General features: G+C 46.5%; 2 protein-coding genes across 4 annotated transcripts in view; one reads left to right on the top strand and one right to left on the bottom strand.

Annotated features, from left to right (window-relative positions):
- The window catches only part of TRIP11 (thyroid hormone receptor interactor 11), a 102,498-nt gene that overhangs the window by 14,226 nt on the left and 73,471 nt on the right, over positions 1-14,801 (bottom strand). For all 3 annotated transcript variants that reach the window (XR_015060403.1, XM_085889718.1, XM_085889719.1), the window contains exons 13-16: positions 12,186-12,379; positions 11,881-12,044; positions 11,266-11,369; positions 11,074-11,173 (exon numbers count right to left, since the gene is read on the bottom strand). Coding sequence is in view for 2 of the 3 variants with exons in the window: in XM_085889718.1 (XP_085745844.1) it covers positions 11,074-11,173; positions 11,266-11,369; positions 11,881-12,044; positions 12,186-12,379 (562 nt within the window). In the remaining variant the exon portion in view is untranslated. The remainder of the gene's footprint in view (positions 1-11,073; positions 11,174-11,265; positions 11,370-11,880; positions 12,045-12,185; positions 12,380-14,801) is intronic.
- BBS1 (Bardet-Biedl syndrome 1) overlaps positions 1-14,801 on the top strand; it is a 90,073-nt gene that overhangs the window by 35,828 nt on the left and 39,444 nt on the right. The window lies entirely within an intron of this gene.

The raw sequence follows: 14,801 nt of genomic DNA, 5'->3' as shown, positions 1-14,801 counted from the left end.
ACAATCTCCGTTGCTGACCCTCCAATCAACTGTGGTCCACCTTCGCTTGTGGAAACACAGGCTGCGGTGAACCGGTTGAAATGGGGTAAAGCTCCAGGGATCTGTTTCATCCATGCTGAACTTCTCAAGGCTGGTGGAAATGCTGCACTCGTGTCGTTGCGTGCAGTTCTGTGCTCTGCTTGGAGCACAGGCATCATCCCAACTGACTGGAAGAGGGGCCTTGTTGTCCCTCTCCGGAAAGGGAAGGGTGATCGCCCAGACTGCAACAACAAGAACAACCGAGGGGTGACGCTGCTCTCAGTGCCGGGCAAGGTCTTTGCTCGGATAATTCTTGATAGGGTTCACCACCATCTGCTTGAGCACCAGCGTCCGAGACAGTCAGGCTTTACACCAAAGAGGTCAACGATTGACCGTATCCTTGCTCTTCGGGTCCTCACCGAACGCAGGCGAGAGTTTTGGCAGGGGCTGCTTGCAGCCTATGTTGATCTCTGTAAAGCGTTCGATTCAGTGAATCGGGATGCCCTCTGGAGGATTCTAGGTCTTCGTGGGGTGCCACCAAAACTGATCGATCTGATGTCTGAACTCTACTCTGGTACTGAGAGTGCTGTGAAGTGTGGTGGTACCATCTCTGACTTATTTACAGTTGTTACTGGAGTTCGTCAGGGGTGTGTACTGGCCCCCACACTTTTCAGCACTTGAATGGACTGGATTCTGGGGAGGATGTCAGAGAGATCAAGCTGCGGTGCATCGTTTGGGAATGTCAAGATCTCTGACCTTGATTTCTCAGATGATGCAGTCATCTTTGCGGAGACTTTAGATATCCTTTCAGGAGCCCTCGAGGTGCTGAATAAGGAGTCGGAGCCACAGGGATTACGGGTTTCCTGGGTAAAAACTAAGATGCAGGCTTTCAATGACATCTTGAATGCTGCTATCCTGTCTGTACCTGTTTGTGGTGAGGATGTTGAGGTCATGGAGAGATTCACTTACCTTGGCAGTGATACTCATGTCTCTGCTGGCTGTGAGTCAGAGGTCAATAGATGTCTGGGTCGGGCCTGGGGGATGGCCAAACGGAAGCCCCTGGAGTACCGGCAGAAAGTAGATGCAGTGACGCGCTGCTCTGGCACATGCTCCCATAACTGACCTGACCTGACCTGTTGGACCAGTGATCGTCACTTTTTTGAGAGGGGGGGCACTTTTGCTGATAAGACATCCGTGTGAGAGCTGCCACACCACCTGCAGGACTTCGTAATGGCTGCTATTAGGCCATGTACTTTTCTTTATTGTGGTTTACTGGACTGCAAACATCATTGTTACTATTCTGCCATCTACCCATGTAGTTATGTTACTTTCATGCTTTGCATTGGAACACTCATTTGAAACCATTGGGTCAATTTGATAGCATTGATGGCGCATTATGATGGGGTGTTTTCATATTTGTGTATTATCGGCCGCACGTCCGGGGCCGTACTTTAGGCCACCAGTGGCTCGAGGGCCATGCAATGAAGGACAGTGCTTGACATATCCTGGGCCTGTAAAAGACTGGCACACTGCTTTGCTTGCCAAGCTTTCTGCCTGTTGCATACATAGCCACCTTTGTTTCTAGTTTGTTGACTTCCTCCACTCACACAGTCACTGTGTGAATCATAACAGAATTGTTGCATCTTCTTTGCCAGGAGGGGCTTGAGTAACCTCCAAGATAGTTTTTGCTTCGAGTCTTGCTCCTGCATATTCACATACATATATATATATACATACATATATATATATATATATATATATATATATATATATACATATATACACACACATATATATATATATATATATATATATACATATATATATATATATATATATATATATATATATATATATATATATATATATATATATATATATATATATATATATATATATATATATATATATATATATATATATATATATATATATATATATATATATATATATATATATATATATATATATATATATATATATACAGTGGGGAGAACAAGTATTTGATACACTAGCGATTTTGCAGGTTTTCCCACTTACAAAGCACGTAGAGGTCTGTAATTTTTATCATAGGTACACTTCAACTGTGAAAGACGGAATCTAAAACAAAAATCCTGAAAATCACATTGTATGATTTTTAAATAATTAATTCGCATTTTATTGCATGAAATAAGTATTTGATACATCAGAAAAACAGAACTTAATATTTGGTACAGAAACCTTTGTTTACAATTACAGAGATCAGACGTTTCCTGTAATTCTTAACCAGGTTTGCACAGACTGCAGCAGGGATTTTGGCCCACTCCTCCTTACAGATCTTCTCCAGATCCTTCAGGTTTCGGGGCTGTCGCTGGGCAACACAGACTTTCAGCTCCCTCCAAAGATTTTCTATTGGGTTCAGGTCTGGAGACTGGCTAGGCCACTCCAGGACCTTGAGATGCTTCTTACGGAGCCACTCCTTAGTTTCCCTGGCTGTGTGTTTCGGGTCGTTGTCATGCTGGAAGACCCAGCCACGCCCCATCTTCAATGCGCTTGTTGAGCGAAGGAGGTTGTTGGCCAAGATCTCGCGATACATGGCTCCATCCATCCTCCCCTCAATACAGTGCAGTCATCCTGTCCCCTTTGCAGAAAAGCATCCCCAAAGAATGATGTTTCCACCTCCATGCTTCACGGTTGGGATGGTGTTCTTGGGGTTGTACTCATCCTTCTTCTTCCTCCAAACACAGCGAGTGGAGTTTAAACCAAAAAGCTCTATTTTGGTCTCATCAGACCACATGACCTTCTCCCATTCCTCCTCTGGATCATCCAGATGGTCATTGGCAAACTTCAGACGGGCCTGGACATGCGCTGGCTTGAGCAGAGGGACCTTGCGTGTGCTGCAGGATTTTAATCCATGATGGCATAGTGTGTTACTTATGGTTTTCTTTGATACTGTGGTCCCAGCTCTCTTCAGGTCATTGACCAGGTCCTGCTGTGTAGTTCTGGGCTGATCTGTCACCTTTCTCATGATCATTGAGGCTCCACGAGGTGAGATCTTGCATGGAGCCCCAGACTGAGCGAGATTGACTGTTATCTTGAACTTCTTCCATTTTCTAATAATTGCTCGAACAGTTGTTGCCTTCTCACCAAGCTGCTTGCCTATTGTCCTTTAGCCATCCCAGCCTTGTGCAAGTCTACAATTTTGTCCCTGATGTCCTTAGACAGCTATCTGGTCTTGCCCATTGTGGAGAGGTTGGAGTCTGATTGATTGAGTGTGGACAGCTGTCTTTTATGCAGATAAAGAGTTCAAACAGGTGCAGTTATACAGGTAGAGTGGAGAATGGGAGGGCTTCATAAAGACAAAACTAACAGGTCTGTGAGAGCCGGAATTCTTACTGGTTGGTAGGTGATCAAATACTTATTTCATGATATAAAATGCAAATTATTTATTTAAAAATCATACAATGTGATTTTCAGGATTTTTGTTTTAGATTCCGTCTTTCACAGTTGAAGTGTACCGATGATAAAAATTACAGACCTCTACGTGCTTTGTAAGTGGGAAAACCTGAAAAATCGGCAGTGTGTCAAATACTTGTTCTCCCCACTGTATATATATATACGCATATATACATATATATATATATATATATATATATATATATATATATATATATATACATATACATACACATATAGACACATACATATATATATATATATATATATATATATGCGCATATATACATATATATGTGCACATATATATATATATATATATATATATATATATATATATATATATATATATATATATATATACATATATATGTATATATACATACATATAAAACACACACACACACACACACACGCACGCACGCACACACACACACACACACACACACACACACACACACACACACACACGCACACACACACGCACGCACGCACACACACACGCACGCACACACACGCGCACACACACACACACACACACACACACACACACACACACACACACACACACACACACACACACACACCCCAAAACTGGTCTCCAAAGCCAGCTGCTGACCAGACATCCTCCATTACGCCAAAAAAAAAAAATGTTGCATTGGCGTAACGGGTCACTGAAAAATAGGGTAGGTCGGTCGGGATCTTTTTTTTTTTTTTCCTAATAAATCCCTCCCAAAATCTCCCCCGGCTCGAGTACCACCCTTTTTGTCGGCGGGTTCTGTCCGAAACACTTCCGGGTTTTTGCGATCGCGATCGCAATCAACAAGATACTTGAAAACGATAGCAAAACAACAAAAATAGCAATAAAATAGGGTCGGCAAAATTTTTCAATAGCAAAAAAAAAAAAAAAAAAAAAAAACGTAGGGTCGGCGGAATTTTTAGGGTCGGGCGGGTTACGCCAATGCAACATTTTTTTTTTTTTGGCCTTATGCCAAGTCCCACCTTGATAAATCAGAACTTCCCACAGGTTGTAAAGACCTTTGTCCATGGCATAGTAGAGGACGACTCTCCCTGATGGGTTAGTGCCCCAGCATCACAACTGTCTCTCTTAGATGATGTGGAATGCAAAGTTCTTAAAATCAATGGCATCTCCAAAAAACGAAGAAACATAAGCATAACCCTCAAAGATGTACTGATAATGGAGCACTCTCCAATGACCGTCTTCCTTGTCAGGCAGGTCAGGCATGGGAGCATGTGCCAGAACAGCGCGTCGCTGCGTCCACTTTCCGCCGGTACTCCAGGGGCCTCCGTCTGGCCTTCCCCCAGGCAGATGCCAGGCCCATCCCCATCTCCTTCAGATGCTGATCAACCAGCTGCAACCACGAGGCACGTGGTCGGCCCATTGGCCTCCTCCACTCATGAGACTCCCTCGCTGAAAGAATCTGGTGAGCAGGATCAGCGTCAGGAAAACGAGCCACATGTCCATACAGCCGCATCTGACGCTCACGGACCATGCAGGTAACAAATCTCATCCAAGTCTCTCTCAGCAACCGCTCGTTGGACACAAAATCTGACCAGCGATAGCCAAGGATTCTCCGAAGAGACCTGGTACCAAAGGAATTAAGTCTCCGTCTCAGATCCATGGTCAGAGTCCAAGTCTCGCATCCATAGAGCAAGACTGGAAGCACCAAGGACCTGAAGACTCGGACTTTCGTCCTCCCGCACAGGTACCGGCAGGGCCACACCCCATGATCCAGTGAATCCATGACTCCCCAGGCCCGACCCAGACGACTATTGACCTCTGACTCACAGCCAGCAGAGACATAAATATCACTGCCAAGGTAAGTGAATCTCTCCACGACCTCAACATCCTCACCACAAACAGACACAGACAGGACAGCAGCATCCAATATGTCATTGAAAGCCTGAATCTTAGTTTTGACCCAAGAAACCCGTAATCCCAGTGGCTCCGACTCCTTATTCAGCACCTCGAGGGCCCCCAAAAGGATATCTAAAGTCTCCGCAAAGATGACTGCATCATCTGCGAAATAAGGTCCGAGATCTTGACATTCCCAAACAATGCACCGCAGCTTGATCTTTCCGACATCCTCCCTAAAATTCAGTCCATACAAGTGCTGAAAAGTGTGGGGGCCAGTACACACCCCTGACGAACTCCAGTAACAACTGGAAATAAGTCAGAGATGGTACCACCACACTTCACAGCACTCTCAGTACCAGAGTAGAGTTCAGACATCAGATCGATCAGTTTTGGTGGCACCCCACGAAGACCAATAATCCTGCAGAGGGCATCCCGATTTACTGAATCGAACGCTTTACAGAGATCAACATAGGCTGCAAGCAGCCCCTGCCGAAACTCTCGCCTGCGTTCGGTGAGGACACGAAGAGCAAGGATACGGTCAATCGTTGACCTCTTTGGTGTAAATCCTGACTGCTCTGTACGCTGGTGCTCTCGCAGATGGTGGCGAACCCTATCAAGAATTATCTGAGCAAAGACCTTGCCCGGCACTGAGAGCAGCGTCACCCCTCGGTAGTTGTTGCAGTCTTGGCGATCACCCTTCCCTTTCCAGAGAGGGACAACAAGGCCCCTCTTCCAATCAGTTGGGATGATGCCTGTGTTCCAGGCAGAGCACAAAACTGCATGCAATGACACGAGTGCAGCATTTCCACCAGCCTTGAGAAGTTCAGCATGGATGCCACAGATCCCTGGAGCTTTGCCCCGTTTCAACTGGTTCACTGCAGCCCGTGTTTCCACAAGCGAAGGTGGACCACAATTGATTGGAGGGTCAGCAACAGGGATTGTAACGCCATTGACGTCCAACTCGACAGCTGGTGAATCAGCCTGGTACAACCGCTCAAAGTAACCAGCCCAGCGGGCCTTCACTTCAGACTCCTCTGTTAAGAGCCCACCACTCTTCTCTAACTGCAGTGCTCCGAGGGATGTGCTTGGATGAACGCATTGCGCGAATTCCCCTGTAAGCCGGACAAGAATCACCTGTCCACAGGTGATGCTCTACCCCCTCACAGATTCCTCGCACATAGGCCTCCTTGTCCACCCTTAGTGCACGTACAGTTTTATGCCTCAGCTCCCTGAATAGCTCAGCGCTGCCATTCAGCTTTGCCCTGCGGTGAGTTCAAAGACATCCACCGGCAACATCAAGGACGGTGGTCTTGAAGGTAATCCATAGCTCTTCAGGACCCCCCAAAGCACCCAGACACCCCAAATGTCCACTCATCCTGTTCGCAAACTCCTCAGCTACTCTCTCATCCTTGAGCTTGCCAACATCCAGCCTAGGCTGGGATGGTACCATTCTCCAGGATTTAAGGTGCAGCTTTAGAGTTGCCACAACAAGCCGGTGGTCAGTATTGAGGAACTGAGCACTCTGGTAGACCCTGCAGTTCTGGATCATCCTCCAGCGACCGTCAACGAGGACATGGTCAATCTCCTTTGCCACACCGCCAGCGTTGGAATACCAAGTCCAGCGATGAGCTTGTGGGCACTGAAACCATGAACCGGCCACCCTAAGTCCATAACTTCTTGCAAAGTCAAGGAACTTCGTGCTATTCTGATTCATAGTTCCTGACCCATGGGGACCAACACACGTCTCATAACCATCCCTATCAGTTCCAGTCGATGCATTGAAATCCCCCAAGACTAGAAGTGTATCTCGTCTGGGGCACTGATCAACCACAGACTCGAGCGTGGCATAGAATGCATCCTTCACGGTGAGGTCACTCGCCTCAGTCGGAGCATCGACAGATACCAGGGAAATGACACCAAAGGAGTGACGAATCCTTAGTCTCATTATACGCTCGTTGACCGGTGTTACCTCAATTATTATTGGGGTCAGCTTATTGGACACAGCTACAGCAACTCCTTGAGTATGGTAACCATCAGAGCGACCAGACCAATAGTAGGTGTAACCACCCACCATTATCTCACCGCAATCCGGTCTCCAAACCTCAGAGAGTGCTGCAATACCGATGTCCAAACGCTTGAGCTCAGATTATAACAGAGACAGGTGATCATCCTCTCTTAGGGACAGGACATTCCAGGCACCCACCCGAAAGGACCGCCTCAGGTTAACCCAAGGAGACCACCCTCTGGTGGACGACACCTCAGCACCACTCCGACACACTCTCCCGCAATCTGACCCAGGGAGGTTACCCCCTGGTTTCCCTCCTATCATCAAAGATTGGGGGTCCCGAAGGCTTTGCCCCAATCCCGTCATCCGGTGAGCTGCCCTGCGAAGGGAAGCTGCACAGGAGGTACTCCCACGGAGTGGGTTGTCAGATTTTTTTGTGTTTGTGTGTTTTGCGGAATGAAGGGTTTTACGGTGGCCGGAGTGCAAATCCTGCCACCAACCTCCTAATAAGAAGTAACCCAACTGCAGGAGGACGTCCGCAGACACAGTTGGGCATGAGATATGGATGGCCGTTGGCTCACAAGGAGCTCCTCCGCCCTTTGACAGGTTTTGTTTTTAATCCTGCTGGGTGTCCATATCCAAACACCCTCCTCACCAAAAAACCTGGTGGGAGAGACGGTTTAGTCGCCGACAACCCGACCATGGAACAGGTTAGTACAGGTTTACATGGTACCTATAGCAGGTCACAGATCTGATCTGACCTGACCTCTTCCTTGTGAAACACCCAAAATCCAGGTGTACTGCTCATCACTGTCCACTCCATCGTCTTTTCTCCCACTTGTGGAAGCATCTTCCTGAGTCAGTTCAATCCCACTCTATCATCCATCTCTAACAGTCATAGTCTCTACTCCCATTGACCCCCCCCCTCCCCACCCCCAACTCAGCACTCTCACTTGCAAGTTATTGTTTCCTTCCCTCACCCCTTTCCTCTTCCTGTTTGTCCATTTCCTTGCTCGTTAATCCACCTGCCTGTTGTGCTACTGCCCCATTATCAGTGCATTGCCTTTATTATAACCTCAATCACCTTTTCCCCCCATGATCTTCCATGTTGTATCCATTTTTTTGAAAGTGGTGGAACAACCACAGACCTTCAATAGCCCATGAGATCCAGATTTGAATATTTGCACCAAAGGATGAAATGATGACAAGAGTTGCATGAACCTCATAGTGCTCCTCTGTTCAGTAATTGTATTTGGCAATTCCATGCCAAATACACTATTATTACTGGAATTCTTTATTATTCTTCTTTATTTTCATCACACATCCATTGCCATAAAACTCCTCCTAGGGCTTTTGTCTAGGAGCAGTAACAATTATGTCTCTGAAATGGGCTGCATTCAAGGAAGTGCAGTGTCAACTTTTGACCTTGAAATTCTCAAGGTTAAGGTCAAGGTCACACAAAAGGTCAAAAACACATTTTGCCCCATATCTTCGCCCCACGGAAAGATACAGGTTTGCCGCTGACATTTTCTGAAAGGTCGCAACAGGGCCCACAAAAAAACCTCACTAGAAAAAAGTTGTGTGACCTCTATCTTCTGAGATCTGTAGGGATCAAAGTTCACGGCGTTGGTCAAAAACACATTTTACCCCATATCTTCGCCCCACGGAAAGATACAGGTTAGCCGCTGATATTTTCTGATACATTACAACAGGGCCTACAAAAAATCTTATTTGACCAAAGTTGTGTGACCTCTATCTTCCGATATCGTAGGCGTCAAATTCATGACGTTGCCAAATACGTATTCGCTGCAAGCTAATGCAGCCCTCTAGTTTATATTATTTTTATATATGCAAAAGTCGAGGCTCATTAAAGCAAATCATTTCCCTCATTTACAAGCATACCAATCTGCTTGAAGTGGATGGCAGACATAAGAGGTCACATGGTCACTTTGGATTCCTACATGTTGAAAGCACACTGCATCTCTATGACCAATTAGCAGAGCCTACCCATCACTTCACTGATGGACCAATTAGTTGGCGTGTTTGCCAAAAATTTTTAATGAGAAGGAGAATGAAAGGAAGCCAAATTTACCTGTGCATAGAGTGCTTTATCCCTTCACCACCCATCCACCCCCACCCCCTCTACGTCCTCACGTCCCGCTCCCCTCCCCCTTTGCCCCCGTTTGTCCTGATGTCCCTTCCCGTGAGAAATATCTCACACATGATGACAGACTTTCATAGGCCCTTGCAATTTTATTGTGGGGGGAAGGGGGTGGGAGAAAAGGACAAATCTACCCATGCAAAGTGTTTAAAACGAAGCATTGCCCAAGTAAAAAAGGAAATTGTAATACCCTCTGCCACCACTAGGTGGCACTACATTGTACACATTTACATCGACAATTTATGTCCCCCCCACCCCATGTGAGGCTACAGCCACATTGCCTATGTTGCCCCCCACCCAAAGTTGTATTTGTACTCTGAGTTTGGAATTTGGACCCTAAAAGATGTGGCCGTGCATAAGGAACAAAGACAGAAAGAAAGCGGAGAGGAAGAGAGAGGGGGGGGAGAATGGCGTTTATATAAATATATAGATGTGGATGAGCTCTCTTAATGATGAGATCACCCCAGCTGCTGGCGTAGATGCTGAAGGCAGTGCATTAGGAACTGACGGCGATAGAGCATTACCCTATCAGTTCCTGATGCAGTATCTATGACATCAAACAAGCCAGTTCTGACGTCCTCTCTGGTAGAACGAGCAAGTAACACATACGAAGCATCGCCAAAGGCAGTTGCACCATTCGGTTTGCATTGCGACGAATGTCTGTGATCGACCTAATCCCAGTGACTACCGTGCGTTGTTCATAATGGAACTCACAGTTGCCAGCTGAGATTGAGCCATAAACACAGAATAACTTGAAGAAGCAGAGATGAATTTAGGCAAGTGTTTTGGTGAAATGGAGTAGTCAAATACACGTAAACCTGCACCCATCAGGTTGCTTATGCAATTGTGATAGCCATGTAAGGTTAACAATATCAGGTGAAGCCCATGTGGTGGAATTATAATTTTTCATATCAGAAAAACCTTGTGTCAGATTTATACGCTATACCAAATCGGTGAAGGAAATACTGCAGCTTTCTGTTGAATCAGCGAAACACATCACACCATCGGCGATGAGAAGGAATTGGAAAGTTTATTGTACCCCTACGGCCCGATTTAAAGTCCAGTGAACACTCAAGAGGAAAGTTGGTACTCAACTGCGGTTAGGTTGACATGAGGAACCAAGTAAAGCTGCAAAGCAAGTTGGCTCTCGTCACGAGACTGCAAAAGCAACAGGACAGTGCATTTAACAATGCACAGCTTGCCCGGGGTATATAGATTTCATCAGAGATGAGGATCAACAATATATATTGAAGTAGATCTGAAATTTGGACTCATTCACTAATTGAATGACCTCTCTCATCCCATTGGGAATAGGTGCGGTTACAGTGGAGCCAACAGGTGGTGAGGTTCCGACATGGAAAGGTTCATTGCTGACTTTATGATGTCATGTGTTTCACAAATTATTGTGGTGGACAAGACATGGCTGCCTCCCTTACACAAATCACAGATTAGAGAAAAAAAAATTCACAGAAATATAACTTGCTACTTAATGGTGCATTTTTTTCCCCTAATATGGATACACGACTGCATTCATGTGTAGATCCGTTAATAACACCATAAAGGTGTACCACACACCTTGTCGTTGAAGATCCACAATTTGTTCGTCCTTCAGGTCCAACGTTTCTGTAAGACGTGAGGCCGACTCAAGTGCCCGACTTGCCTCATCCAGCCGTTCCTAAAAACATTCACACATGTAATCCGGTGCACACCGGCCCCGAACCGCATCTACCTGTCCCGACTGTCCTCGGCCCACCATGAACCACCCACCTGCAAATCCACAACACACTGCATTAAGGTTGTAGATTCCTGCCGGCTGCTCTCAGAATCGCGTTTCAGCCGTTCAAGCTCAGCGGCATACATCGCCTTTTCATCTGTAGACATTCAAACTTCACAAAGAAGAAAAAACACGTATGGCCTTGCAAAGAGCACGTCATTTATCATTTCACACAACCTGCTCCCTTCCTGTCTATCATCTGAACAAACCTCTTTTCCACATGATAATAAATCAGTGAATTATGATTGGCTCAAGTCAGCCTCTCTTGCCTCACCTGTACCAAACACGCCACATGTCGGGCCTGGCTAACTCACCGCGAGTGGCAGAGTGAAGGTCTTTGGGGATGTTAAATCAGCGTGGTAACTCTGTACCATCCATTTGGTGTACACACCATCCATCCCAGATGCAATGGACGCAGTAAATGTTTATAAATCGTACACATGCATTTTGGCAGCAAATTGGTAAGATTTTGTCCAAAATAACCAGATAATCAGCAAAAGCAGCACAACCTTTGCCAGAAAGCACACAAGGCTCATATCACTTGAACGCAAAGGTGAGAAAGTAAATGAGCCTGTCAAACACTATCATAAACATGGGAGGAACCTTACCGCGCTGGAATTTCTCAAGAACCCCTTGCAAGTTCTTCAGAGAACTAGCGTACTGATGCACTTGGTGCTGGGCTACGTCCAGCCGAGCCAATGCCTCGTCTCTTTTGGTCATCATTGCCTGCAGCTGTTCCTGCAGGGACTCCACTTGCATGGTGGCTTGCAGGCTGTCGGGGGCCCGGTGACAAAACCTTCAGTTAATCGGCAATTTTATTTTCTGTTGGAACTGCCTTTTTGAAATGCACAGAATTGGTGTCAAAAGATTAACAAATAATTAAATACTCCCACGTACAATCACGTCAGCTAACCTGGTGTTCTCATGGGAAGAGCTGGACACATCAAGACATTCCTGCAAGGCAGCGAGGCGGCAGCGCAGGTCAGCTTCTCGTGCTTCAGCAGCCAGCGCCTCACGCGTGTATGTCTCTTCAACTTCGAGCAGGTGAGAGCGCAGTCGCTGCACTTCCTGCTGCATCCTGTGTTCTCGCTCCCCACATCGCTTTAGCTGCGGAAGTGTGTTGGGAGGGGTGGGGTTCATTTGTCAAGTATACACAGCAAGTATTGTGTACTACAGTTGTACACGTCAATGAAACAAGTCATTATGGATCTTGTCGTTTTGCAGCCAGGTGTAACTTAACCCAAACCACAAACTTTCCCACCTTCTTACACTCCAACCACCTCCTCCCTCGATGCATTATATGAAGATTTTATGCGATCTATGGCCTAGGCCACAGTGCATCTGAGCCAAGAACCACTCCTGTTGACAGGTTGAACGAACCTCAGAGATTAAAAGGAGATTTCGTCGTTTTCTCTCTTTTCGCCCATTGGTTGAACACCTGACCTGACTTCTCCAACAATTGAACCTCAACAACAAAAAAAGAAAATAATCGAATCATGTCTGCCATTTTGATTGCCACGTATAGGCCAAAGGCCTCAGGCTTCAAACCTTTGGTGTACATTTGAGGACTGCCCAACACGTCTTCTATCCTGAAATAAAGGTACATTTTGAGGAGAGAAAACTACGTTTTGATTACAACCCATGCAGAGGAAATGAAGTAATGCATATTTTGTTCAGGAGCGATTGGGGCAGTGGCCTACGACACACCACACAAATAAAATAACCTGTGTGTCCCGATTCTTGAATAAGAATGCTCCAGGCCGTTTAACCAACATTTGCAGAGGTTCAAATCACATTTTCTTTATTTAAAACACTCCAAGTGTGGTGGTAAAAAACTGTGCCTTTTCAGATACATGCATACATCCCACCAGAAGGGCAACGCCGGTCTCCCCGCTTGCAGCGGAGGTGACGTGACACATGGGCGGAGCATAAATATGCATGAGGCAAGACATGAATATGCAATGAGGCAAGATATGGGCAGAACATGAATATATTGTTGCGGCCACGGGTCACTCAGGCACCAGCTTGTCACTCAGGGGGATTAATCACCGGTTGTCCTCGGAAGAGCCGGACCTGGGGCCACCGCTCACAATTAACGTTGTGGTACGGTGGGTTGTTTTAGAACCACGAACGCCACCCAGTTAACCACGAGTTCCAGTGTCCACCCTCCAATTATGCCATTTAACTCGAGGTCACGTGGTTACCTGAGTGGGGAGCGTGCCCTCGGCAAAGCACCAATCTTCCCTTGATTAGATTCTAATTAGGACGGCCGAGCGTCTTAACCGCTGGTGCGTGCCGACTATTTTTGGTCAAATCTGTGGTAATGACCTCCCAGTCTATCTAGGTTCAGACAATGTTAGACCAATGGAAGGAAAGGACAAACACGGACAGGTTGGAAGTCAACAAACGATTTATTAATAATAAAATAAATAAATAAAAAGAACTTTTTATTTCCTGAGGTTAATAAGTGAATAAATTCCAAAGCAATCGAAATGAATAGTTAATCAGGCAAAATCAATCAAAATGACAGGAAAGAGACAGAGAGCAGATGCTTATCAGAGGTTGACTTACTTACAACTAAACACAGACAAGGGTACCCAGCAGATCATTCGGGGGGGGGAGAGAAGAGTCACCTCGCTCACCAGAGAGAAGTCGTCCGTGAAGTGAAAACGTCCTGAAATGTGTGTGTGCGTGTGTGTGTGCGTGTCTTGTCCGTCGCCAGCACCCAGCCTTGCCGTGCACCCAATCGCGAACAGCCTAGAATGCCAGTCGACGTCTGGGGGGGGGGGGAACCGAGATGGTCTGTCGCGGGTTTAGACCCTGGTGCTGCGACACGGGCAGCTCCTCACACTTCACGAAACTGGTGACGTCCAGTGACCCACACGGTCCGTTGGTGACTGATCCGCGCCTCACTCGTTTTGACCGAACCGTGCCTCACTCGTCGGTGCTGCACACACCCACACGCGCACCACATGTTTGCTTGCTCAAGCACTGGAAAGGACGAATTGTCTCGTTGGCACTGGTCAGACACCCACACGCTCAATCGCTCGCTTCCTCGCTTGCGCGCTTCCTCTCTGGCTCGCTTATTCCCTTGCGCGCTTCAACTCTCGCTTTCTTTCTCTCGCTCGTGCTTCCTTTTTGGCTCGCTTGTCCGCTTCCTGCTCGCTTCTCTTCTCTCGCGCGCTTCCTTTCTCCTTTTTTTTTGGATGCACCTCTCCAATCCTTTTTACACCTCAGCCCGAATTGGCTAAGCGGTATAGGCATTGTCCGGGCGTCCGTCTGTCAACTTTTGGTTTCCGTCAATTTCGAGGAGAACGCCTTGTCCGATTAAATCCATTTTTGCAGGGTGTGTTGGGGCTGAGTAGAGGAAGGTTCCTTTCGAAAATGGGCGCGCTGCGATTTTCAATGTGGCGTCCATGGCAGCCATCTTGAAATTGGTTTCCGTCGATTTTGAGGAGAACGCCTTGTCCGATTAAATCCATTTTTGCAGAGTGTGTTGGGCTTGAGTAGAGGAAGGTTCCTTTCGAAA

This window comes from Eptatretus burgeri, chromosome 7 (genome assembly GCF_056783735.1).
Source record: "Eptatretus burgeri isolate ZD-2024b chromosome 7, Ebu_testis_v1, whole genome shotgun sequence".
NCBI lineage: Eukaryota > Metazoa > Chordata > Myxini > Myxiniformes > Myxinidae > Eptatretus > Eptatretus burgeri.
Note: the sequence above shows the minus strand (reverse complement) of the source record. Positions and strands in the feature narration are given on the sequence as shown.